Consider the following 27617-nt stretch of genomic DNA (forward strand, 5'->3'; position numbering starts at 1 on the left):
AGTTTGTAGCTGCCTTGCCTGAATCGCTTACGAGGATGATACCATGTCCTTTAAAATGCTAATTACTATCATGAGACTTGGATGTGTGCTTGGATGTTGGAAATACTGATTTCCTGCCACCAAAATCTCATTTTAGGAATGCTGCCTTTTAGAGAGACAGTTTGTTTGGCTCAACCCCACAATGGAAAATGTAACAAGCAAATATAATGATTGCCCTGATTATCAGAACCTCATAGGGATACATGGCTACTCATGAAAAAAATAAAACCAGGACTTTTTTTCTGCTGTATACTCACACACATTTCACGAATGTAAAAAATAATTGTCACCTAAAGTACTCTAGGTGCGGGTTAACAGCTCTTCTAGAACAAGCAAACAGCATGGTGTGAACAAACAGGCACACAGTCAAGAAGATATGTAAACAAATACCAGTTCACTGCCATAAAGTTATAATGAAGAGTACAAGAGACAGTAATAATTTGGCATTGAATATTTATTCTGATAAACCTTTTTGTATTCCAAACTACTACATATTAATTCTGTTGTAAGCAAAAACTTTTGGAATGAATCTTCCAAAAGCTTCTGTCAGCATAAACTAGACAGTCAATGCATTGCCACATTCTGTGGACATAACTTTCAAGTGCAAAGCAGATTATCTGAAAAGACATATTTCCAACCTCCTTAACAGCTTGGACAATGCTAAAATCCAGTAACAGGTCTTCAAATCTCTGCAAATTTAGTTCTCATAGTGCCTTTGTAATAAATAAATAGAAAATATATCTTTTTCATTTTGAAGTCTATAGGAAAATGTACAAAACACTATACATCTAATTCCGAAAAAGGACCAGCTATTTCGGCAACAGGTAAAACAAGCATTTGAACTGATGCACCCCCACCCCAAAATTGCCCTAATGACGACAACTGTATATGTAGGCTAATGTAAAAATATTTGCAGCAATTAAACCTTATAGACAGGATATTTGCAGTTTGTGAATGGACAGTTTAAAGAATGTACAAGCTACAAGGAGTCAGTCAACTCACTACTTGCAGAGGAACACATGTACAACTTCTAGAATCCACAAATATTTAAAAAATGATATATCAGAACTATTGGTTGGTGATATTAGGCCAAATTCTACCATCAGTTCCATGCACTTAACTCCCATTGAGTCAATGGGAGCTGCTTGCATTTCAGGAGAGAATCTGGCCTATTACGCCATGCCATGTTCTCTGTCTAGGCTTAACAAGTTGCAGTGATCCTATCCTAAGTATTTACAGAGTAAGATCCATCCCCTTCCCCCAGAATAGGCTCATGTGACTAATCCTTGCATGACCGAACAAAATGGACTTTTTTTTTCCTGGATAAGATGTGATTTAAAAAACAAGCATATTTCCTAGAGCCAAGTCTTATGATTTCACCCTGAGAATTCCAAAAATTTTGAAAATTAGAAGCTACACTTCAGTACAAATGCAACTTGCCTTTTTGTATTAGTTAAACAAAGTACTCAACTCCTGCTCCATTGGGTTTGATTGTACTGAGTCTACAGGTGCTTAGCTCCTCCAATATAAAGACCTAGTCGGCTAGAATAGCAAAGGGCAAAAACAGGATGTTTTTGAAAAACCAGATCCAAACCCAGAGGTGTTTTGATCCTGGTTCCTCTCCTAAAACCTTCAGATTTTTTTTTTCTGGTCTTGGCCCATTTCTAGTATTTTTCATTCATCGTATCGTACGTATGATCTGCTAATACAGAGCAATAGATGCAGTTGTACCTACAGGACAGCCTCGATTATGGGAATGTTGTGGAGGACACTGAATCCATTCAGATAGCCAGGGTTCTGACTAATCAAGGATTTTTAAATGTAATTACTAGACCTAAGGGATAGGATCCTGTTTTGGCTAACAGGGAGTTTCAGATAAATGAGATTTGTATAATCGAGGTTGAACTGTAAGTGAGACTAATCTTTTTTAAGGAATAGTTGTGATCTGGGGGGTGGAAAGGACCCAAATCATCATAAGACATTGGCAGAGAAATGTATATTGCTTGAGAGCTATGCCCTTTCACATTGCATCCAGTGGAATTGGCCCAAATGGCACGAATGGTTTAGAGAGGACATTCCTTTGCTTGAATGAGAAATCCTTCATTAATAGACTGTAAAGAAGCCAGGGAAAAGGAAAATAACCCTGGATCCTTTTAAAAAATGCAACACTTGAAATTCCGCTAATGGAAAACAGTATATAAAAACAGTATAGAAAAAAGCAATTCCAGTTTTAAAACCCAGGAAGGGCTGGAGAGGCACATACCTACAATAGAGCCTGAACATCACTCATAACTGACTCACACAGCAACCTGGTCTGAAAACAGTGCCAGAAAGGTCTTGTGGAATTCAACAGCTGCACAGTGACAGCATGTGCAATGACACACAGATTCATGGCTGCTTCATCCCAATCCAGAGCTGACACTTTAGATACAGTGAAAAAAAAGAGACACTCGGAAAAAAAGACGACGACCGATTTAAAAAGAAACCAACAATGGTTTTCCGGGGGGTAGTGGAGAGGAGGGAAACATAGCTGCTCTGGCATAGGGACAATTTGCCTATTTCAAGAAGCCACTTTTTTTCCGGAAAGTTACCCGAATAACAGAAGCCACTTGAGACACCTGCATGACATCTTTGGGAAACACACAGCAGTTCATCATGTGCATTTCTGAACAATATACAGTGTTTTTATAAGGTTAAGATAAATTTCCCAGCTTAATGAAGTGTGCTGGCAAGCAGCTCTGGTGTATGCTCAGCTTAGCTCATCATCCATTTTTTAAAACTTAGAATGTTATGTTTTGAAGGAAAGGGGGCAGAAAATGTGCAAGATTACATTATCTGGGGAGGAGGGGTGTCTTCTGGGAAGCACAATTGAATCCTCACCCTTGATTAGGGATGGAGTAAGATGACTCCCCAGCATTCCCTGCCTGGGAGCGAGAGACCCAAGTGTGGATCCTCTCGGTAGCGTGTCATGTAGGCACAACCAGTCCATTGGGCTGGCCCTGAAGATTTATATTTGAAGGAATGTATGGGAAAGTCTGAGTAAGTGTGTAGTCCTTGGCTGTCAGGTCTTTTCCACCAGTCTGTGGCTGCTTGCCTGGGAAAAAACACAGAATCATGACAACAGCTATTTAAAAGCATAACCATGGGAATGCCAGTTGTTGGTTATGGGATTGATCAGAAATAGCAGGTTTCATTATGACCATATTTGGTTTGTACATGTGACCTTAAGAGCACCCCAACGCCAGAAGACAAGGGGTGCCCTGGTTTCTAGTTGTGAGCCTCCACTGGCCTAACCAGATCAGTGTACCCCAATTTACTGTATCTACAAGGTGCCATGTAAGATGATATGGGCAAACTGGTAACAAGTTGGCCATTAATATTATTGCTGGTGCATGGATGCACGATGTATGAAAACGTATAAATGTGTGCTGGAAATATGTTCTTAAAACATGCTTGGCAGGTAGGGCATAAGTCATCCCACCCTTGACAAAGGAACATAGTCCCAGCCTGCACAAATGTGTCTCCAATGTCAATTGAGCCAAGAGAGACAATGGAAGTACATTTACAAAAAAGGTAAACAAAGCCATCAAACTAGTGAGTTGAGGAAATAGCCACTTAACTATCATGACAGGAGGAGGAGACTGCAAAAATGAACATGGTCTAAGCTCCTGAACATGGACACAGCAAGCTGAGCCCTCAAGCGGGCTTCCTGACTTTGAAAACAAAGATAAAACTTTGAGGAGATAAGCAGAGAGAAAAAGTCTTTTTGGCATCCTTCATCTGAAGAGACGAAGAAATGAAGTGCTTTGAGCTCTGTGTTGGTTCGGGGCTAAGAACTGGGCAGCCATGCTGGAAGAACAACCATGGTGAGAAAACTACTTTGAACAAGAGACTCTAGTTTAAGCTAGGTTTTAGTCTTAGAAGGGTATTTTTCCTTTTGTTTGTAGCCATTTCGGTCCCAGTTCTGTCTACTTGGTATCACTTCAATATCACTTCCTTGTTAATAAACTTAATCTTGTTTTAGTACACCACCATCTCAGTGCAGCGTTTCAAACTGACGAGTAAAATCCTCCACCACACTAACAGGCTGGTGCTGCATACGGTTTTGCCAAAGGAGTAACAAACTTGATAAGGTTTGGTGAATGCTACAGAGAGAGGGGCTGAGCACTGCAGGGGAGACTGTTTTGAGTAGGCTCAGGACAGAAGAGGCTGTTGGTGTCCCCCTGCAAGGAGTAATCAAGCAGGTGGAAGCCAGGGTGAGATCACTGAGCTCTGTGCAGGCTGCTGGTGTCAGAGTTCTGAGCCACAGCTGCATAGCACAGAAGCACCCAGGGTTACAGGGCAGGTGGTGACAACCCCTTCTTGGTCTGGGTGAACCCCAAAGCATCACAATGTGTTAAATCACTCTTATGCCATTTCTTTCCCCACTATGTACCATCAGCTGAAATGTGATAACTCCCCTGTGGTTCAGCATGTACAATTTAGTCTCAGGATTCTGCAGCAGTTTGACAGAATAGTGCAGAAGGTTTCAAATAAATTCTCATTGTTTGACCATGTTTTGTAGCTTTTAGATACTGACTATAATTTATGGATTTCTGATCCAAATTTTCAGCCAGCCTCTGAATTTGCATTCCTGGTTTTGTGCGAGCAGCTGATTGCACTCTCAAAAACAGCAGAGTGTGGAAGCAATCAGTCCCATGGGAAAATTCCGAGCCTTGTATGGCAATTAGATTTAACATTCATACTCGAGAGGCTCACAAGAGATGTAGAGGCAGAACATGACCAGGCCATGTAAAAGGCACTGACACCCTTCCCCCCACTATTTGAAAACAGTTTTGCCCCAGATATTAGCTTAGAAAATAAAGGTAAATCTGGTATCAGCAAGCAGATCAATAGGGCAGGATCAAACAAGATGTGCAGCACAAGGAATGCTGTTTGTCACATGTGGCCATCTACCCACTTGCAATAAAGCTTTCTTCATGTACAGCAACAAAGAAATGCTACATCTCTGGAGAGCTGTGGCATGGTGCCTATTGTGAGCAGTCAGTAGTCCTTTTCTATTGGGGCAGTGCTAACAGCAGGAAGGCAAAGCATGGTGTCCTCATAATTTCATTTTCTTCACCACAGGGATTGGCACAACTTGATAGATTTTAGCTGCATCCTCCTCGGTGATCAGTTTCACCCAAACTGGTCGAAAGCTGCCTTTGAATCCGACAAAAGCCATTTTATCTGAAAACCAACAGCAATAAATTGTAGTGTAGCTGACTGCAAACAAGTGGAAGTACTTTAGATTCCAAGGTCAGAGGAAACAATTGAGATCATTTAGTCTGGCCTCCTCTATAACACAGGCCATAGAACACCCCCAGAATAATTCCTACAGCAGATCTTGTAGGAAAACATCCAACCTTGATTTTAAAAATGTCAGTGATGGAGAATCCACCATGACCTTTGGTAAATTGTTCCAATGGTTAATTACTCTCATTAAATGTATGCCTTATTTCCAATTTGCATTTGTCTAGTTTCAACTTCCAGCCATTGGATAGTGTTATACCTTTCTCTGCTAGACTGAGGAGCTCATTGTTAAATATTTGTTCCCCATGTAGATACTTCTAGCCTGTAACCAAGTCACCCCTTAAACTTCTCTTTGTTTTCATGCCACTCACACACATGCAAACTTCATGGAGCTAACCACTACGCACTCTACTTGTGTTAAAGAGGGTGCTCTGGCTCTAAAATTTTCTGTTGTACTTGTTGGATGTTTGTAAGGTCATACTCTGCTGTGTGTCATGTGAGCTATTATCAGTTAATTAATTAATGCAGAGAAGAACACCACAGTGTTGAAAGGTCCTGTTTTTGACATTTTCCAAATAAAATGGTTCAACATTTAGCTTTGAAACAATCCTTTGTTTCACATTTTGTATGAAATTATGTGTTATAATCTAATACACATTTTGAAAGTCAGAATTAAAATGAATGGCCCAAAATATCACTTTTCAGAATTGTCCTTTGCAGAGAATTTTGAAATTTTTAGTTTTCATTCCTATCTTAAACAAAGGCAAATTTGAAAATCTTGAAATTCTTTGCAAAACAAAACTTCTGTCCTCCACACAGCTCTGCTCACAATGACTTGTTTTAGCCAAAACAACATGGTAAATTTGGTTCTTGATAAACTGGAACCTCACAATTAGGTCGAAACCAATTGGACTCTTCCTCGGTCTGCAGATGCACTCTGATCTTTTTGAACCATCTTGTATGTAATGGTTCTGGCTGGAGACTCCACTTTCAGCTCTTACTGGTTCCTTTATCTCAAAGAAAATACTTGCTAAAGTTACAGTAGCTTCCAATGGTAAACTGTCTGGGGTTGGTGCGCACCTTGATGCAATGTAAATAGGTGCAATTCCAGAGCAGATATCGATCAACAATTTTTCAATGACAATATTATATAGTCAGTTACAGACACATTGGATGCTGGGGCTAGGTGTGGTAGTTTGAATATATGATTTCTCTCTGAACCAATGGTCCTCTTAAAGGAAATCATTAGTGGAATCAGAGGACTAGAGAAGTTAGAGATGGCTCTGGCACCTCTTTTCCATCTCCCATGAAGTAAGTTCTCTACTTTCTCTAAAACTATGTCATTACTTTTGGGAACAGCCTTTAGCAATGGTCATTGCTGTGACAGTGTGCAGAGACATATTGCCTTAGAAAGGATGTACTTTCAGGAGGGAACTCAAAGCAATTCTGTGTTAATCGTAGCACTGTACGCACAGAATATTGTTAGGTAGATAGGGAAGGAGTAGGCACGCGCAAGCAAAGCAGGGGGAAGTTTGGAGGATTAAATAAGCCTTTGTTTAAAATAGTTGTTTAGTATTGCTGATACTTGGCACTCTGGTTTAACAGTTTGGATGTTTAGGAGACCCCTGGACACACTCAGATGGTCTTTAATTTGGTGTTTTCACTCCCCACCGCTTGGAAGGGTGCTATCTGGGCACTTTTTCCAAGAAGGGAACCAAAATGCACTGCCTTCTCTATAGCTGCTGTGGATGCCATCTTAGCATCCATGCAGCACCAGGATATTGTAAGAGTGTGGCTTCTCCTTATGCCATATCCCCCAATGATAGATATCACAGTGAGCCTGGGTGACAGGAATCCTGAGGTCTTTCCCAAACTGTCCTCAAGGAGGGAGGTCTGCATCTCTCTCACCAACACGAGTCCAGTTGAGAAGCACAGTGCCCACTCATTTGTGCAAGGTCAGTTTACTAGCAGGAGTTGATATATTAAAGGTTTTTAACTTGTCAGGTAAACAAATCAAAAGTTTGTATTTACGTTTTTAAAATTCCTTACCTTTTAACTTAAAACCCTTCTCAACTCCAAGTTTTTCCAGTACTTTAGTCCAAGGTCCTTTTGAAATGAATCTGCCTTTGGATGCCATCACCACTATAGAACTAAAGAAAACAAAGCCATTTATAAACATATGAATAGTTAAACCTTTATCACTTGTCTGATTTAAACATTGGTGTCTGCCATCAGTGTGACACCAATGCGAACCAGGTCATCAATGTTCTCCAATGTCTTAGCCACATATTCACTTTTCCATATATGAAAAATCAATTAGGAAGCATATTTAATTTGCTCATTTTACACTGAGTTTCTAGAGCGGTTTATATTTTCAAAATCAGCATTTCTATCACATGCCACTCAGTGAGTGGAATGTACTTCATCTGGGATGCACTAAGCAATTCTCAATTAACTCTTTGTTTTCATATCAGCAACAGACTAAATCTCAAATAAATTCACCTCCCTGGAATCTGTGCAGAGGGTCTGACAATTTTCCTTCTCTTTGACTGCACGTTTGATGCAAAGTGCATTATTAGTGTCCTTATAAATAGTATGTGTCTTCCAAAAGTCCTGGGGTGCTTTATAAACTCAGACTGAAGTACAAATGATGTATGGCTCAGGGATCAGATCATTTTATCTATCACAAATCTGCAGCGATCTCTGAGGTAAAATTCAGCAACTGTCTAAGCAACACTATAAAATAGGTTAGGGCAGAAGGTGAAGAAAAATCCCCTATCACATTGAACCTGGAAGGGGCATTCTGTAGACAGAACCATCCAAGCTGAAGTATAGGCAGGTTAATGAGATTAGCACCCCTATTCTTCTGCAAGGTGCCCAGACCTCTCCAGTGACTGCACCAAGAAATCCTGACCCGATTGAAGAAAATGGGAGTGACTTCAATGAGGCACAGATGCAGCCCCATTGTGTTACAGTAGTACAAACTGTCACTATAATTAGCCACCCAAGAATTCCTTGTTTTTCCAGATATTACTACATAGAATGCAACTGCTGTGCCGCTGAATGGACTAGCTACATCTTAACATAACAATTCCATTAAAATCCATTGTAATGGGATAATGGCAATATAGCAATTCCAAGGAAAAACCAGGAACAAAAGGGTTAATAGTCACTAAGGCCTGATCTCCACCTAAAACTTGAAAAATTCACACTATTGAGAGATGTAGTTAGGCCAACCTAAGCCCTGGTGTAGACACCGTTGGAAGAATTCTTCCATCAACCTAGCTACTATCTCTCAAGTGGGTGGATTAATTACAGCAATGTAAAAACCTCTTCCATCACTGTAGAAAGTGTCTACACTACAGTGCATCATACCTGTGCCATTGTAGTATAGACAAACCTTTAGTCTGTTTTTAGCTTAAACCTCAGATGTTACGTTTAATACTTGCACTGTTAGAAAACTAATTGGGTTTACAGCATGTATTTAGTTACATTCTTGATCGGATATTAGATTTTTTTTCTTTCACTTTACTAAAAAATCATTTATTTCAGCTAAGCCTTTCCTGTCTTGGAGCTTTCAAAAAATAGCTTCGACTTGTTCCATCTATTTGCTTTGGGAAACTCATCACAAAAGTATGAACATACACAAAATATGATACTTGACCTGCAGTAAATTCCCAGAGTGAACTAATAGGCTCTGTCATTCCAGGAAAAAAAAAACTATTAAAAATGTATAATTCAAACAGATTCATCACAGCAGACCCCATTTTTCTTTCCTGGATAAATGGTATGTTTAACAGCTATAGCTGAAATGTCTGGCCATTTCCAGAAAGCAGGTAGGAGAATGGAGTAAAGGGCTAAGAGAACATTTCAGAAGAGCAGGAGAATAATCCAAGGTTACTACCCTATGCAAAATTAGGATCTGTGAGGTGCTAGTTGCTCTTCACTCCTATTGACTTCCATGGGAATTGAGGGCTCAGCAGGTCCAAAGATCATGTTCATAGACCTTGCCCCCCCCCACAGTTGTACTGCTTTAATTTAATCCTGGGGGAATTCTGCACCACTGCACATGCACAGAATTCATGTCCCCTGCAGATTTCTTTGCTTCCCTGCAGAAAAATGACTTTGACAGAGAAGCAAAGGGAAGCTACAAAAACAGTCACACACAACTCCCTAGCAACCCAGGTACAACATTTCAGGCACCCAGAGCAGCTGGCAGAGAGGTAAATCACTGTGGGGCTGGGGATACTCCAGCCAGTGGCTCCTACCCTGAGCCAGGATTAGCTGCTAGTCCTGGCTGGGCTGAAGGCAGGAGAGGATGGGACTTCCTCTTCCCCTGCAAGGAGTGGCTTGGGCTGTGTCAGACCCACCCCCAGAAACCTCCCCCAGCTGCAGGAAGCTCAGCATCCTCCCCTGCTTCCTCCCCACATCACTCCTCAGCTGTGGGGAGAGGGGAGCTGCTCCCCCATCCACCCAACCTCCCATACTGAGAGACCCCTGACAAGCCTCACCCGGCACATCTACAACCCCCCTAGCCCTCCATACCCGAACCTCACGCCACTGAACCTCAACCCCTGCATCTGGAGCCCCCCTGAACCCAGACCCCTGCCCCCACACCCAAACCACCCCCACTGAGTTCCCTGTACTCAAACCCCAACACTGATACCCCACCCCCTGCATTACTCTGAGCCCCCACATCCAGACTCCCACCCCACTGACAGCCAACTAGCTGCACCCAGACCCCCATCCCACCGAGCCCCACTCCCCCAGAAGTCAGAAACTCCTGTTGAGACCCCCACACCCAGACCCCTCTGCTGAACCCCAACTACCTTCACCTGGAAGCCGCTGAAGAGTACCATTGCCCCTGCACTCGGAACCCCACAAACGAGCCTCTGTGGGGAAAACACCACAGTGGCCCAAAACAGTAGCCTTTAATTTCAGATACTACACAAAAACGAGGAGGTTAGTTAAACAGAAAATAAAAGGTAGAGCACCAAAAGTAAAATCCCTGCAAGCTGCATAGAAACATTTTAAAGACACCATAATAGAGGCTCAACTTAAATGTATACCCCAAATTAAAAAAAACAAAGCAAGAGAACCAAAAAAGAGCCACAGTCGCTAAACAAAGTAAGAGAAGCAGTGAGAGGCAAAAAGGCATCCTTTAAAAAGTGTAAGTTAAATCCTAGTGAGGAAAATAGAAAGGAGCATAAACTCTGGCAAATTAAGTATAAAAATATAATTAGGAAGGCCAAAAGAATTTGAAGAACAGCTATCTAAGGACTCAAAAAGTAATAGCAAAAAATTTTTAAGTACATCAGAAGCAGGAAGCCTGCTAAACAACCAGTGGGGCCACTGGATAATCAAGATGCTAAAAGAGCACTCAAGGACAATAAGGTCATTGTGGAGAAACTAAATTAATTCTTTGCATTGGTCTTCATGGTTGAGGATGTGAGGGAAATTCCCAAACCTGAGTCACTCTTTTTAGGTGACAGATCTGAGGAACTGTCCCATATTGTTCCAAAACCTCCTCTAAGGACACCTCAGATTCATAAACTAAACAGTAGTAAGTCACCAGGACTAGATGGTATTCATCCAAGAGTTCTGATGGCACTCAAATGTGAAACTGCAGAATTACTAACTGTAGTCTGTAACCTATCATTTAAATCAGCTTCTGTACCAAATGATTGGAGGATAGCTAATGTGACACCAATTTTTAAAAAGGGCTCCAGAGGTGATCCTGGCAATTACAGGCCAATAAGCTTGACTTCAGTACTGGCAAACTGGTTGAAACTATAGTAAAGAACAAAATTGTCAGACACATAGATGAACATAACTTGTTGGGGAAGAGACAACATGGTTTTTGTAAAGGGAAATCATGCCTCACCAATCTACTAGAATTCTTTGAGGGGGTCAAAAAGTATGTAAACAAGGGGGATCCAGTGGATACAGTGTACTTAGATTTTCAGACCTACTTTGACAAGATCCCTCACAAATGGCTCTTAAGCAAAGTAAGGTGTTATGGGATAAGAGGGAAGGTTCTCTCATGGATCAGTAACTTGATAAAAGGTAAGAATAAATGCCTCTGACAACAATTACATGTATTAATACTCTACAAACCAATATGAGCAGAGAAGACAATCCTTAATTTAAGAAGCACTGATATGGTTTCTATTAGTATTTCAGGCTGGCTAGACTACTGTGCTCCAGGATACAGCTGCTCAGAACATATGTTTGGTACTCAGTCTAGTTTCATTGCTCTGGATCTCTGGCTAGCATGCTTACAGAAATCAAAACACACTGCACATGTGTTTAGGGATGGAACACATGCACGTAGCATGCATATAGTTCTCATCAGATGCCACTGATAAAATAACAGATTACTCCGGCAATATGAAAACAGATTAGGAGCACTGTGGTGTAGGAACTGATCATGAATATTTTTTCACAGGTTTACCATGCATGCCTTAGAGCTACTTTGAAACTCAGCATTTGGATTCTGATGAGGTTGATACTGAACCATGTCATGGAACAGGACAATTAAGATTTTGTAACTCTAAGCCATATCACGTGACCTGGGCTAAGAAAAGGGGTCAGTGTTTCAGCAACACTCCTGTGTGCTAAAGTTTTATTACACACTGGATTACTCACTCACTTGTTTTTGATGTTGGTGACATAATTGTCTATCTGCGTTGGGATTCCCTGTAGAATAGGGTTTTTGAAACTTATTTGGTCAACAATTTTTCCATGCTTCCCATCAATCACAACTACTTGGATACCATCATCAGTGAGGAAAAACTTCTTACCATCAACCTGCAGAAAAGAAAAAACTCTTGATGTGCCAAAGAAATCCAAGTTCATAACAGTTAACTGTACAAAGCTTCATGATTGTGGCATGGCAGCATTGAACTGCCCTTTGCTTCAAGGAATAGGATTCCCTATCTCCTACCTTGGATCAACTTGAATCTTTGCCTATTATGTTGTAGTACTACTCATTTTCATAAGAGACATAGCCTGAATGAACCTAATTCCTAATAACCATCAGTGGTAGTTTTCTCCGTAAATTCTGGGTGAAACCCCAGAATCTTAACCTATGTATTTTTAAAAGTCCAACAAATGTGGTTGAGAAGGAACCGCTTACCTCAATGTATGCAAAGTCATCCCTGAGGTGGAAGTATCTGGTCTTGAAGGTTTCTACTTTCAGCTCTAGGAAATGGTCCTTATTCTTCTGCTCAAAAATAGAAAACTGTGTTTACCACTTTTGTACGTTCCCCAAATGCTATTTATTTTAAACCAAGAGCTTCCTAGCAGTTTAATCAACAATAAAAAAGTACCTAATATGTTGACACTTGCCAAATTACATTGTTTAAGAAAGCTGGGAAAAATCTTAACCTCTGAGCTGATCCTGTCAACATTTAAATGTTGCTAGTTTCACAACAAGGACATTTTTGTTTTGTGCAGTGATCTGTAGTTCATTGAGGCTTTGATCCTACATGCCTGATCCAAGTGAGAAAGGTCAAAAAGGGCTGGGTTGGGCACAGAACATGAATCTGTCTTTCAGCACAATCCTTGATGTGCAAATGTCCATGTCGCTATTTTCATCCCCGCAGCCTGAGCTCTGTGAGCCTGAGTCAATTGACCTGGGCTCTGAGACTTAGTGCCATGGGTTTTCCTTTGCAGAATAGGCATACCCTTAGCTATGCATTCCCCCCTCTGGCATGGCTTCTGCTATTAGGCAGGCATGGCTGGCAGCCATGCAGCAGAACTCTCATCAGAGCAGGATCAAGTTCTCCTGAGCAACCTGTTGCCCTGCTCATCGCTTTGTGTGTTATGTTTCTGTGCACAGCACTCCATGCTTGACCATTAGGAGATCAAATTCTTACTGTGAAATGCAGTCTTCAGTACCCCAGAGCTATCCCCATTGCCCCATGAGTATCCAGCACCTATCCCTAGAAGGAAGGCATATCGTATCGAAAAGTAACGGTTAGGGAACACCTGCTGCAGCTTTATGTTTCTCTTCCTTTTATGAATCTCGGTTTTCTGTACTAGCTGGTGGCTGGTTTAGGTTGCTTTACACTTCTGGACCATTCAGGAAGTTATGCCCAGGGTAGAGTAGTTCTTATAGAGAGGGTCTCCACAGCTACGTGGAAGGATGCATGATAAAGCTTGTAAATTTACAAGCAAACAGAACAGCGGTAATGGAAATGTAGTAGCAACCAAGGTACTTTACCAGTAGTGAGTTAGAGAGCTTCTTAGGCATTGGCACATCTACCACTGGAGTTTCTGTGTATTTTGGATAGGCCACGGCTTCACAGTCACTGATTCCGGCCTTCTTTGGGATCACAGCTTTGATCCTTATTCTCTCACAGCCTTGGACTGAGCAGAAGGCAAATTTCTCCTTCTCATTCTGGGCTTTGAGTTTCAGAAACAGCAGCCTGCAGACCGAGGGTGACAATGCACTAGTCATGGGATGTTACACACCAAAACGAATAGGTCCAGGTTATAATAGAGTACATCTCGGTGCTTCGTGATAACAAATATGTAAGACAGCCATCCTAGACTGATGCTAATAGAATATTTATACCACATCACACCTTGTCTACTTACATAGCTCTAGAGGTCCGTAATTTTTACATAAATCAGTGTGTGAATATATATTTTTATTCAGAGGGGGGAGGATATTCCCTGTGAATCAGGGGTGGAGGGATAGGAGGGAGAGCAAAAGGGAGTTACTGTAATGAGAATGGAAGTTGGGGGGCAGGGGAAGGTGGGCAGCCCATCCAGGCTGGGAAGGGCCTTCGCGGTAGCTCTGACGGCCATTCCTACAGCAGTTCCTCCATGTCTGGTGCCCTGCACTCCCCCCCAAGGAGTTCTTCCTGCTCCCCAGTGGTCAGTCCAATCTCATGCCCCACAGCCACTCCAGTCCCTCCTCCATGAGATATTGTGGGGATGGAAACATAGATCCACGTAGATATCCCGAACATATCCATTGAGGGAGCGCTAGCCTCCCTGTATTTATTATAAATATACATCACTTTCTCTCTCTCTATATATAAAAAGCAGCCTCAATTTCCTATAAGAAAGAGTCCTATCTCCCAAGGGGTAAATTCGCCCTGTTCAAATCCATTAGGCAGCTATGCATCAAATATTTTTGATGCTCATAAATGATTGTGGTTTAAGATTCCTAGATCAAATTTTTGAAATGAGAAGGGTTTTATGCTTTTTGTTTAGTGTAACTTCAGTGCTATGAACTGGGTCCTCGTTCTGCTTCTCCTTTTACCCTGCTGTGCATTCATTTGGCACTGGGAGCCATCGGAGGCAAGTGGCTGTGGCTGGGAGCACACGAATGAGTGGCAGCCACCATGAGTCAGAAGGAAACGAAAAGTTGATCAGGTCTCAAGGAATCTGTTTGTTGGTCTGGGCCAAACCACTTTCTGGTTCATATGGCTCTCTCATATCTGTCTAGTTGACCAAGAGCTATTTCCTTACCCAGTGTCCTCATCCCAGTAATAGTATCCCTTGTTAGGATATCGGTACTCCAATTTGTCCATCTGCAAGGTCCTATAGAAGGTCCCAGTTTTGTATGTTTTCTTCAAGAGACGATTGTGGATGTCTGAGAGAATGGAAAATGTTGTCCCTTTAGGATAACACAACCCTAGCTGGATCCAGTCATTCCTAAAATAGCAAAGAGCCACATTATAACAAATAATAGACACATGACTATGACTTTCCTGGGCACGTCATCAGCCAAGTTAAATAGTTCCCTCTGAAATGTAACAATTTTTTCCTGGCTGGTCAACATAATTTAGCCTTTAAGAGAACATCTATGTGCTACTTAAGCAATATGGGCTACACTCATCCCTGATCTAACACCATTGGCATCTATTCACCAGGGATTAATTTGATCCTAGGCATCTAAAAAAAAAATGTATCCGGGGGGACATAAGTAATCATGACAAATTAAAAGATGGGGCAGTTCAGAGTGGTCCTCATGGAATAATGATGTCAACCCGGAAAGAATGCCTCATGATTATTTCAGTAACATCACTCTTTAACCATTTACAGCTAACTTACTGGGTTGGGACACTACTTTCATGGGGTAGGGTTTGGAGGGATCACTCACTTGTTGAAGTTGATGAGCCATATAGCCAGTTCCTCAGGTGCGGTCTTGTCCCAATGGATAGTATAACCTTTCTGCAGCGTTATAACTGGTTGATACTGCTGGTAAGGAGAACTTTTGCTTAAAGCCCCCTCCAAGTAGAGTGGATGACTGTGGTAGTCATTTTTGATTATTTTCATTCTCAGGGTGGCTGACTTGTAGGCCTGGATGTATATCTAGATTAGGGAAACAGTCACAATCGGTTTAATAAGATAGATGGCTACAAATTGGCTTTAAGTATGTTACTCTGAGAACAGTTGCGGTACTTAAAATACTTAAAGCTAAAAAAAGTCACTGCACATAGAGAGTGAAGGACTGGTTCTAGGCAGTGGTACCAGGTGCTTTTGTGGGAGAAAGAATAGTTTTGTGGTTAAGTCACAGGAACGGAAGTTAGGAGATCCAGATTCTATCTGGCCTCTACAAGAGACTTCCTATGAGACTGTGGGTAAGTCACCTAACTCAGCTGTGACACAATTTCCTCCATAAAAATGGGGAAAATAACACTTCCCTACCTTAGAGTCAGTCTGTGAAACTTAATTTATGAATGCTTCTGACATGCTTGGAGATCTTTGGATGGAAGTTGCTACAGAAGTGCAGTGTTCTTTTCATTGTTTCATATTCATGGTCTAAATTTTTTAAGTGCCTCTGAAAATGTGCCATAATATTGACAGGCAAACTCATCTCTGCGTGTAAAACCATTCAGGCAGATGCACTGCCAAATGCTATGACACCCTGAGTGTCCTATAAAAGTGCATATTTCCGAGTTCAAGATGACGTTAAGCCCTACCTTACTGGGAAATTTAAAATAGCTATAAACCAATCACCTTCTATTCCTGTACTCCCAATGCAATGCCAGTGAAGTAATGTGAATTCTTTGTACCTGTGCATAGTGCCCACTGCAGATGGCACCTCTCCAGTCTGGCACATCAATACAGTCTGGGTGTTTGATCAACCAGTTATCTTCCTTTATAAGGTATGAGCCGGGATATTCTGACACAGAGCCATCTACATCATGAAAAACTGATGTTTTATCACCATCCATATTCAGGTCATTGAACCAGGGTCCAGGTTCACCAAAGAACACTCTTGAGGTAATCTAAACAGAACAGTGACATATATTTACATACCAGAGGAGCAATTCACTGCTTAGCATTTTAAGTGAAGGACAATTCTGTGGTTGTTGGAATGGCTTGAATTGTTTGATTTTAACAAGCACTGTAAAATAGTTTGGACAAGAAGCTGCATTTGGATTTGCTAGTCACTGTAGGGATGGGGAAACTTAATTGTACATTAGGGCCAATGTTTTTAAAAAATGGCCATTGATTTTGGGTGCCTCAGTTTTTGTGTCCTCAACTTGAGACATCTTAGATCTGGTTTTCAGAAGCTCTGAGCACCCACAACTCCAGCCGAAGTCAATGGAGCTTCTAGGTGCTCAGCACCTGTGGAAGGAAATCAGGCTCTGAATAAGTCAGGCTGGGTGCCCCCCAAAAAGGAGCACCCAAAATCCGTGGCCACTTTTGGCAGTGTTGGTCTTGTCATCTAGCAGGAATGTCAGTGACATTTGCTAGAATATTTGAGTTGCCCCTTCCTTGTCTACATACTGCATGCATGGTCAGTGCTTGAGGCTAAAGCAGAGCTAAATCATGCACAGCAAAAGTCTGCTTGGTCATAAGCCCTTTCCTGTTGACCATGAACGGAAAAGGTAGAGGACAAAACCACCAGCATGCTACTCCTGGCCTCCATCCTGGGGTGTGGGGTTCACATTTTGGAGGGAGGTTCAGGGAAGTTTTTATTTTATCTGACCCTGTTCATGTGTTCCTACTACTTCTTCATTTTTTTTAAATTTGTATGTTACATAAAGTTGCACTTACACTGGGAACAATCAGCGGACTCCCAGGGGACGTGGCTGCTTAAGTGACTTCTGACCAGTGGTTCTTATCCAAGTTAAATAAATTGAATGTCAAAAACCAGCCTGATGCAATGTGGCTGAGGCTGGGTTGGACACTTAGGGAGATTTTTTTTCTCCCTACCAGACAGTTGGCCAAGGATTTTTAATCAGCTTCTCTCATGAAATTTTAGCATATCTGGTATTTAGTAAACACGAGGCAATCAAAATCATTCGTTCAATACACAGATGTCGGTAAATAGAGTTGCAAGGCTTGTTAAGTGGATTACACAGCTGCTAGGTACATTTCATCAGGAAGAGGGACGCTCTCAGGAGCAGCAGGCATATATTTGTAAAAGCAGATGCAAAAATACCTGTCACACTCTTTCTCACCCGGGTTAGTTCTAACTAATTACTTGGTTAGGTTCAAACAAGCACTCAAAAGTTCACGTGCTTATTCAAAGCAGATCGGAAGCTTTTTAGCTCAATTCTGCTCTGATTTACATTTGGGGGAACTGATGTCAATGGAATTACCAGATGTAAATAAGAACAGAATTCAACCTTGATTCTGCTCACAGGCATGTTTCTTGGTATTTCTTCCTTCTGATTGGGCTGGAACTTTTATAAGAACAGCCTTTCTATTCACACAGGGCTGGCACTTCAACATCTTACCCCAGCTGGAACCAAAGGAGCCTTACTTTCTTTTCACCTATACTGGTTTTATTCTATTAATTTCAGTAGGATTACTCCTTGTACATGGGAATGGAATCAGGCCTATGGTAGTGCAGAGGCTCACAGCAATAGAAATGCTATTTATTTATATGTGAAACAAACTTTTGGGGAAATAGGTCTGGTTCTGGTTTGCTCTGAGTTTGTGAGAAAGTTGGGCTTGTTTATTTTTTTTTATCCAAACCAGTTTTCTTATCCCTAATTTATACCTAATTTGCTAAAAAGGTGGCAATCACTGGGACTAGGTTGTTAGGTTTCCAATTCTGATGTTGGTTTTTCCCAGTGGCCATTTCCCTGGATCACATTTTTCACCATCACACTCAAGTCCAAAACCAAATGACCAGGAGCCCATTTTAAGGAATAACTCACGGGAACGTCTTCAAATAGAATGTCTGTGACATTGTTATTGGGGCAGCTCTGCCAGGCGTTGTTGAGCCGGAATGCCAGGGCACTTGTGTGGCGACCATCCAGTGCAGCAAACTTGCGAAATGTACAGTTTTGGACATTGACTGGCCCATCATAGAACTGAATCCCTCGAATTGGAAAATTCCTAAAACATAGTTGAAAAATAGAGAGAGAGGGAGATCTGGTCAGATATGCCTACGGTAACTCATCAGTCTGTATCTTCAATAATGGATAGCTACATGATGCTTGCTGTGTAGCGGACATTATTGTGCCCAGCCAGCAGGATAACTCTGAGTTAGTGCTGCTTTTGTTTTAGCCTGTGTAATCCTTCAGTTCTTCGGTCAAGGTCTCTCGTGTCTAAGCGGATCATCTTTATCTGTACTCCTAAAGGCAAGGAACATTGGATAATGCCAAGGCATTGACCTAAAAAGAAAAAATTCATGCTGCAGTCACAAACAAGTTCTGCAGCAGCCGCAAAACCTGTAACCGATCAGATCTGCACTCCTCATTCTGAATCACTGCAGGGCTGAAATCCCAAGGCAGCTTTCATAGGAGCATGGAGATAAGCCGTCTGGCATAAATAAAATAAAAACTGGCTTTTAAAGAAGCAAAATACTGTTGCACTGTCTAGGATACAGTTTTAAGGTAGCTGGCACACTCGAGAGCACATTAAACCAGAGATCGTTTAGATACCAGTGGAAAGGTAGAGAAGACACATGCTTTTTCACATTCTGATTTGGGGGACTGTGATGTTTTAACCCTTTAACAGGCTTGGATAAAACATGTCAAAGATTGCTCATAATAAACAAGACCACAATCCCTTACTCACATGAGTGGTCCTTCCTCACACAAGAATTTCCCATTCAAGTGAGTGCTCCTTGCCTTTGGGAGCTCTTACACACAACTTCCACTGAAGACAAAGGACTGTAGAACAGGGTACTAAAAACATCATCTCACTGTTGGTGTAGAGGATAGGCCTACTGTGCCTCCATTGACAAGCAGAATTGGGGAATGCCATGCAGAAAGATATGGCATTCAAGCTCTTTGTGCACTGGAGGCTTCTCTTGGGGTGGTTACGTTTTTAAAAACAACAAGAATTTGCATTTGCAAAACCAACTCAGAGCACTAAGACCACGGACAAAGTCACCCGCAAAATTCACAGGCAGCTTGTAAAACATTTAACAAGGGCACAAAGATCATGCGAACCCAGCAGCAACTCTGCTTGGTCCAAAGCCTGGGCAGGGGTCCTGAAAGATTTCCTTGGTGACTGGCAGCTGATACGGGTGGAGATTGCTGCATTGCCCGATCCTTGCTGACTACATGTACACAGCTGAAAAGCCTGCCAAGTTAGCAAACTCTTCCTCTACTTTAGCCATCCCCCCAGCCCAGTTCACGAAGCGGGTATTGATGCTGTTCTGGCAGCCTGCAAGCACATGCCTGCCAGCAGCAGCTGCACAATGAGGACCTTGGGAACAAGAGACATGAAACAAAATCCTCTGTGTATAATTTCTTCAGTTTAAATTACACCAAATAGTGCTGAAAAAATATGTAAAATGAAACAAACAGAAGGGATGGGAACTGTTCACTTGTGCAGGGCAAAACTTACTGGCCTATGGGGAGAGTCCTTCCACTGTGATCCAGGCCTCCGGGCCCCCAAATGTGGTTGTCCATGGTCTCTGTCCCCACGTTTTTACTCTCACCGACAAACAGGCTGTTCTTTATTTCTTGCTTTGAACCATCGTCATGTGGGAAAGTTCCACCGCTAGGAGAGGCGAGACTGTATGTTAAAGGGGTTGCTTATGGCAAACTCTGTCTTGGAATCATAGGCAAAAGTAGGAGGATGGCAAACTAGGAATGAATAATGCTTACCTTGCCAAGGTCAGGCCAATGCCATTGTCAGCAAACCTGCAATGAGAGAAAAGAGTGGGGAGATGCTTCACAAGCAACAATACAGAGCCTTTGCTTTCCCAAAGATAGGCAATGCCAAACTGAGATATTAAAATCCTTACTGGTTTGGATACGGAAAAAGAGGGCTGGGGTTAATTAACAAAATTAAGCTCCCTTATGTTAAGTGGAGGGTGGGGCCAACTAAAAGCTTTAGCAATTTCATTCATATTGCAGTTTGTGAAAAAAAGTTTTCTAGCATGGCTCATAAGGTGTATAGCTCAAGTGTAGTGGTAGTTTGATAGATCCTTAACTGGGATTATATCCTGCCATTGTAGGGGGAAGGATTTACTTATTGGATAGTGATCAGTCTTTCCCCCCACCTCCATCTCTGTCTACCATGATCCTTTCAAAGTTATTTAAGGAGGTCCTGTTTGTCTCTCACAAACTATTTTCTGTTATTTAATAATCCTCTGCCTTACACACATTTCCCCCTCATGTAGCTCTGTGTTTATTACTCAAGTCATATAGCCTTTCTATGCAGTAGCTTAAAAAGGGGGTAGAAGGCTCTGGCTTCTGTTTCATCAGTGATCAGATCCAGATTAGAAAGAGACCTGAATCAAAACTTTGGATCAAAATGCTACTGAGCTTCGGTGAGATTCAAACTCCAAATCTGGACCTGGATCTTAATTTTACAAATGGTTCCTATTTTTATAACGGGTCAAACCAGAATGCCAGTTCCAAACACTCCCAAACTTTGAGGATGATGGAATCCAGACGCAGAGATTAATGTTATAGTCTGAGCCCGTCTCTACTGTATACTGACACAAACACCACAGTTACGACTTGGTGCTAGGATTTAAACAGTCATGCACAAGACAAAAATCAATGTAAAGCTAGGAACAGAACAAAAGCAATCTCCTTGACTGAGTCAGTAGGTGGTAGTATATTACATGCTATCTACTTTTCATTTATGATTCTTACAGCCCCATGAAACGTGCATTGTAGTTTATGTACTGCATGCCACATTAACGTTTGTTTTGTTAATGTAATGCATAGGTCTTACTGTAGCAACAGAAATGAAAATTAACTCTGTGATTATGGCAATGAAAACAAGTTACAGTTTGAAGATTGCAGCCTCAGATGCACTCAAAAGGACACTGCCAAAACCTGATAAGATGGAGAAATTTGTGCAGTATGTAGAAACTATGGTATCTCAGTAATGAATGCAAATGTCGAAATAACATGCAACTAATCTGAAAAGACAGGAATGTTAAACATTTCTGGCTAACACAGTCCATAAAGACAAATAAGAAGGCTTGATATTATATTTCTGTCCATTCTGACCTACTTTCATTCTTGCGAATCTCACTGAGTCACTAAGGCCAGTTTATAGCCAGTGGTCACTTTAAAAGGCTTGGATTATTCTAAAGTAAGGCAGTTTTTGCAGGCAAATGGATACCACATACGGATAGACAATTGTACTAGCGTACCCTGTAAACTAGCTTTTTACTTTTTTGCCTTGGTTAATTGAGGTTGCTATCAAGATACTGGATCAGAAGAGTATCCCAAGTTCCCAAGTGCAAAGAGAGAGTCTGTTCTGAGCAGCACAGGAAACTACTTTCAAAGAGCATACAATGTGCATTTTCCCAATTCCTCTCCCTTCCTCCTGTGATGCATAGTTTTGTGTCTGCTTCCTTGGTACTGGCTTATTCAGCACAACACTGAACCACATAAAACTGAACCATGACCTAAGCTTAGCCATGGAGGCTGGTTAAACTTATGGGTTTTTTTGTTTATTTTAAGCTCTTCATTTTTCACATAGAATGGTTTATTTGAGTCCATTTTTGCTGCCGCTTTGAAAATCTGGACAAAGTCACACTCAAAAACAATTCAACAGACTCTTTGCTTTGGACAAAACAGGGTTTGTTTGTGTAAAATAATGCCTGTGTTTTCTTAATGTTTCATTTTTATTTTAATCATGACCATATGCAAGGTGCAAAGCGATATAAATAGTCTAACCACAACTATGCTTGCCATAAACTAGGAGTTGAACTTCTAGGGTTGAAATAAGGCAAAACTCACTGGCAGCCATCCAGCCATACATCTCCACCCCTCAGCCAGGCCCCATGATCCTGGTTCTTGTACGCAATAAAGTGCTCAATTATCGCAGGTTCCCTAGGCTTTAAAGGGTCAGCGTCTTTGTGCGGACTGTATCTGTAAACACAAGAAGAGCAGAAACTTGTCAGTGGAAGGCAGTCTACCCCAGGGAGATTCGACTGCTGTACTGACTTGTTAAACATTTGGTGGGATTATTTCTGCTAAACACAGGAATTGCCAGGCTGGATCAGACCAATGGACCATCCAGTCCTGTAGCCTCTCTCTGACAGTGGCCAGTACCAGTTACCAGGAATGTGCAAGAAATGCTCCAATAGTCAGTCGTGAAATAACCTTGTCCCAGGAAAAGTTTTCTTCCTTGAGTTAAATGTTCGTTTATGTCCTGAAGCATGACATTGTATCCTTTCTAAAACTCTTGGGGTTATTTAAAATCCTCCCTACTATAACTCTAAATATTCTTATTATCCATACCAATGTCCAATTCTTTTCTTTTAATCTTGCTCAACTCTTGGCCACATGTATATATTGTGGCAGCGAGTTCCGCAGGCTAACTGCACATTGTGTGGAAGCATTTTGAGGAGACCATGATGACATCTTTGCTGCCCCTACCATATGTCACCCAGGCCACTAATAATGAGATTTATTAGCTCACAAGCTCTCACATATGATGAAATGATGGCCTGGTGAACACGGAGGAAAAAGGCAGAGATAAATGGAAACGGCAGTAAAGCATTTCCACAGTTGCTGTCTGTCAGCCTGCACTTGGGTGACAGCATCTGTGCAAGCCTGGATAGAAAGATGTTAAGTTGGGTGACAAGGTGGGTCAGGTAATATCTTTTACTGTACCAACTTCTGTGTAGCTGGAAAGCTCATCTCTCTCACCAACACAAGTTGGTCCAATAAGAGATATTACCTCCTCCACCTTGTCTTTCTAATATCTTGGGACTGACATGGCAACGACGACACTGCATGTTGGGGTGTCATTTATTCCTGCTCTTCGGGGGCAACTCTCCTTATCATTACTAAGTGTCTTCTGTCAAATACAATGCAGTTCAGAAAAACCTGGCAGATTAGCATCCCCGTCGGTGCCAGCAATGGGCAGCACCGAGATTAAAATTCATGGGTCAGAAATGGGGAGCGAGGCCAGGCTGTCAAATCATTAACAGATATTCAACAGCATTTTGTTTCACTTAATAAGCCATCACATCAACCTAAATTGAGCATAATGATCATAAGGTTCCAGCAAATGAACATCACTTCGCCAGCTTCATCATTATGAAGTCACTTGGTATTCATGATGAAAGCACAGATCCTGGTGAATTCATGAGACGCTAACAAACATTCACTTTGGGATGGATTTGGTCTCATTTACACCAGTGTATGTCATAAAAACATAAGAACGGCCATACTGGGTCAGACCAAAAGTCCATCCAGCCCCGTATCCTGTCTACCAACAGTGGCCAATGCCAGGTGCCCCAGAGGGAGTGAACCTAACAGGTAATGATCTCTCTCCTGCCATCCATCTCCACCCTCTGACAAACAGAGGCTAAGGATACCATTCCTTACCCATCCCAGCTAATAGCCATAAAAGGACTTAATCCCCATGAATTTATCCAGTTCTCTTTTAAACCCTGTTATAGTCCTAGCCTTCACAACCTCCTCAGGCAAGCAGTTCCACAGGTTGACTGTGCGCTGAGTGAAGAAGAACTTCCTTTTATTTGTTTTAAACCTGCTGCCCATTAATTTCATTTGGTGGCCCCTAGTTCTTATATTATGGGAACAAGTAAATAACTTTTCCTTATTCACTTTCTCCGCACCACTCATGATTTTATATACCTCTATCATATCCCTCCTTACTCTCCTCTTTTCCAAGCTGAAAAGGCCTAGCCTCTTTAATCTCTCCTCATATCGGACCCATTCCAAACCCCTAATCATTTTAGTTGCCCTTTTCTGAACCTTTTCTAATGCCAGTATATCTTTTTTGAGATGAGGGGACCACATCTGTACGCAGTATTCAAGATGTGGGCGTACCATGGATTTATATAAGGGCAATAAGATATTCTCTATCCCTTTCTTAATGATTCCTAACATCCCGTTTGCTTTTTTGACTGCTGCTGCACACTGCTTGGACGTCTTCAGAGAACTATCCACGATGACTCCAAGATCTTTCTCCTGATTAGTTGTAGCTAAATTAGCCCCCCATCATATTGTATGTATAGTTGGGGTTATTTTTTCCAAATGTGCATTACTTTACATTTATCCACATTAAATTTCATTTGCCATTTTGCTGCCCAATCACTTAGTTTTGTGAGATCTTTTTGAAACTCTTCACTGTCTGCTTTGGTCTTAACTATCTTGAGCAGTTCAATATCATCTGAAAACTTTGCCACCTCACTGTTTACCCCTTTCTCCAGATCATTTATGAACAAGTTGAATAGGATTGGTCCTAGGACTGACCCCTGGGGAACACCACTAGTTACCCCTCTCCATTCTGAAAATTTACCATTTCTTCCTACCCTTTGGAATAACTTTCTTGGAAGTGGGAGTTAGCATGGATTTATACTTCTGTAACCGAAAGCAGAATATGAAGTTAATGGAGTTATTCTCAATTTACAACAGTTCTACGCAGCACAGAATCTGTCCCAGGACATCTGATGGTCATTCAGCAACACTCTTTAATTGCTCAGCTTTTAGGGCTCATTCCAGCCTCCAAATTGGAAGGCACAAACTTTTTGGAATCAGCTCCTGTGCATATATGCCACAGCCAGTTTTCCAAGGCACATATTCTGGTATATGAAGAGGCAATATCAAACTCTCTGCTGTAGATGCTTACTGCAGCAATGGAGGGGGTTCTTCTGTCGTTATAGTAAATCCACCTCTCTGAGAGGCAGTAGTTAGGTCAACCAAGAATTATTCTGTAGACCTAGCACGGTCTACACTGGGGTTTAGGTCAGCTTTTCTCTCTTCCCCCCTCCTCAATTTTTTCACATCCCTGAGCGACATAACTCGGGTACCTTAACTTTCTAGTGTAGAACAGTTCTCAGTAGAATTCTGAGGTATTGTCAGGGGTTTTAAAACAATCATCCTAATGGGTTGAGCTTACACTCCTCACCAACGGTCTTGTAAAATCAACTACTCTGGTTGTACCTGGCTGTGTGGGAAGTAGGAGGAGTGGTAGATACGGTGGCAGGTAGGGATAGGATACAGAGGGACCTAGACAAATTGGAGGATTGGGCCAAAAGAAATCTGATGAAGTTCAACAAGGATAAGTGCAGGGTCCTGCACTTAGGATGGAAGAATCCAATGCACCGCTACAGACTAAGGACCAAATGGCTAGGCAGCAGTTCTGTGGAAAAGGACCTAGGGGTGACAGTGGACGAGAAGCTGGATATGAGTCAACAGTGTGCCCTTGTTGCCAAGAAGGCCAATGCCATTTTGGGATATATTAGTAGGGGCATAGCCAGCAGATTGAGGGACGTGATCGTTCCCCTCTATTTGACATTGGTGAGGCCTCATCTGGAGTACTGTGTCCAGTTTTGGGCCCCACACTACAAGAAGGATGTGGAAAAATTGGAGAGAGTCCAGCGAAGGGCAACAAAAATGATTAGGGGTCTGGAACACATGACTTATGAGGAGAGGCTGAGGGAACTGGGATTGTTTAGTCTGCAGAAGAGAAGAATGAGGGGGGATTTGATAGCTGCTTTCAACTACCTGAGAGGTGGTTCCAAAGAGGATGGTTCTAGACTATTCTCAGTGGTAGAAGAGGACAGGACAAGGAGTAATGGTCTCAAGTTGCAGTGGGGGAGATTTAGGTTGGATATTAGGAAAAACTTTTTCACTAGGAGGGTGGCGAAACACTGGAATGCGTTACCTAGGGAGGTGGTAGAATCTCCTTCCTTAGAAGTTTTTAAGGTCAGGCTTGACAAAGCCCTGGCTGGGATGATTTAATTGGGGATTGGTCCTGCTTTGAGCAGGGGATTGGACTAGATGACCTCCTGAGGTCCCTTCCAACCCTGATATTCTATGATTCTAAGTACCAAACCCACCAATGAGATTCATGGAGAGTGTCGGACTGCAACGGTACAGGTAGGCCACACCCCATCAATGGCAAGGAGAAAGTGGAGCCTTTTGCTCATTAAGAACTTTATACAACACCTACTGACAACAATGAAGACATTCCCATTGACTTCAGGGGGAGCAGGATCCAGCCCTCAAACTGCGTTATACACATAACTTTCCAAATAAAACCATGGACAGTGCATTACCTCCCAGAAATCAGTGTCAGGAAAGGTCTTTTGTCCTTAGCAGATGCTGGTGTGGTTTTGACTCCATTATCAATGATCATGCCAGCCTGAGGAGGAAAAGAAACTTTGTGATGTATTTATGCACTTTAAAATTATGACGTAGTTTAAAGTTTCTGAGCCAAATTTTCAGCTGTTGTAAAACACCAGGTTTTTTTTTTTTTGAAGTCAAAGGCATTATCCTAATTTACACCAGCTGAGGATCTAGCCTTCTACATTTAAAACACTACCTAGACCAAACACCAGTGAAAGATGGTGCAGCATTTAAAGTACATGGCAAAGATTTCTGAGACGGATCAGAATTTTTGTTAAACTTGTCCTGATCATTTAAGCAAAACGTCACTCTCTTCAAAGTCACTAGCTCTCTCTGACTTGGGTACCAATCCAGGTGCCTTATGCTTTTGGAGAATCTTTAGCTAACAACATGGCTCTCCAGAAAAATATTTGTATTTCTTTAGAGTTGTTACCACTCCAGTTGAAGATGAATTGAAATACCAGCCCCTTGCTAAGTAAAAATCCATTCCCATTGATACTCAAGAAACCTGGCTGCGAAATCCTGCCCAGAAGTGCTGCTCCTAGAAGACGTGCATCTGAAAATTGTGTCATAGTATCAGCCACTCGTTGTGTCCTATAATGCATCATTTCAGCATGGACCACTTTCAAGGTTACTGGTTCTGCAAGTGGCATGAGAAACAGGAGGACTGTCCACTCTACCACCTTCTGTCTGCAGCCCCTTAAAAAGCCCCTTGTGTTTTCCAGCACCTGTTCAGCTCATCTAACTAGCCAATTACATACATGCTGCAATCTA

General features: G+C 41.9%; 1 protein-coding gene across 3 annotated transcripts in view; it reads right to left on the minus strand.

Annotated features, from left to right (window-relative positions):
• Nucleotides 1–475: 475 nt before the first annotated feature.
• Nucleotides 476–27617, minus strand: part of CEMIP (cell migration inducing hyaluronidase 1) — a 67832-nt gene continuing 40690 nt past the window's right edge. For all 3 annotated transcript variants that reach the window (XM_073304101.2, XM_073304102.2, XM_078854668.1), the window contains 13 exons: nucleotides 26774–26859; nucleotides 22476–22607; nucleotides 20376–20411; nucleotides 20113–20268; nucleotides 18471–18651; nucleotides 16368–16583; nucleotides 15452–15663; nucleotides 14818–15003; nucleotides 13559–13763; nucleotides 12470–12556; nucleotides 11984–12141; nucleotides 7381–7481; nucleotides 476–5268 (listed from right to left, as the gene is read on the minus strand). In XM_073304101.2, the coding sequence (XP_073160202.1) occupies nucleotides 5141–5268; nucleotides 7381–7481; nucleotides 11984–12141; nucleotides 12470–12556; nucleotides 13559–13763; nucleotides 14818–15003; nucleotides 15452–15663; nucleotides 16368–16583; nucleotides 18471–18651; nucleotides 20113–20268; nucleotides 20376–20411; nucleotides 22476–22607; nucleotides 26774–26859 (1884 nt within the window). In that variant the 3' untranslated portion in view covers nucleotides 476–5140. The remainder of the gene's footprint in view (nucleotides 5269–7380; nucleotides 7482–11983; nucleotides 12142–12469; nucleotides 12557–13558; nucleotides 13764–14817; nucleotides 15004–15451; nucleotides 15664–16367; nucleotides 16584–18470; nucleotides 18652–20112; nucleotides 20269–20375; nucleotides 20412–22475; nucleotides 22608–26773; nucleotides 26860–27617) is intronic.

This window comes from Lepidochelys kempii, chromosome 10, assembly GCF_965140285.1.
Source record: "Lepidochelys kempii isolate rLepKem1 chromosome 10, rLepKem1.hap1, whole genome shotgun sequence".
NCBI classification, from domain to species: domain Eukaryota; kingdom Metazoa; phylum Chordata; order Testudines; family Cheloniidae; genus Lepidochelys; species Lepidochelys kempii.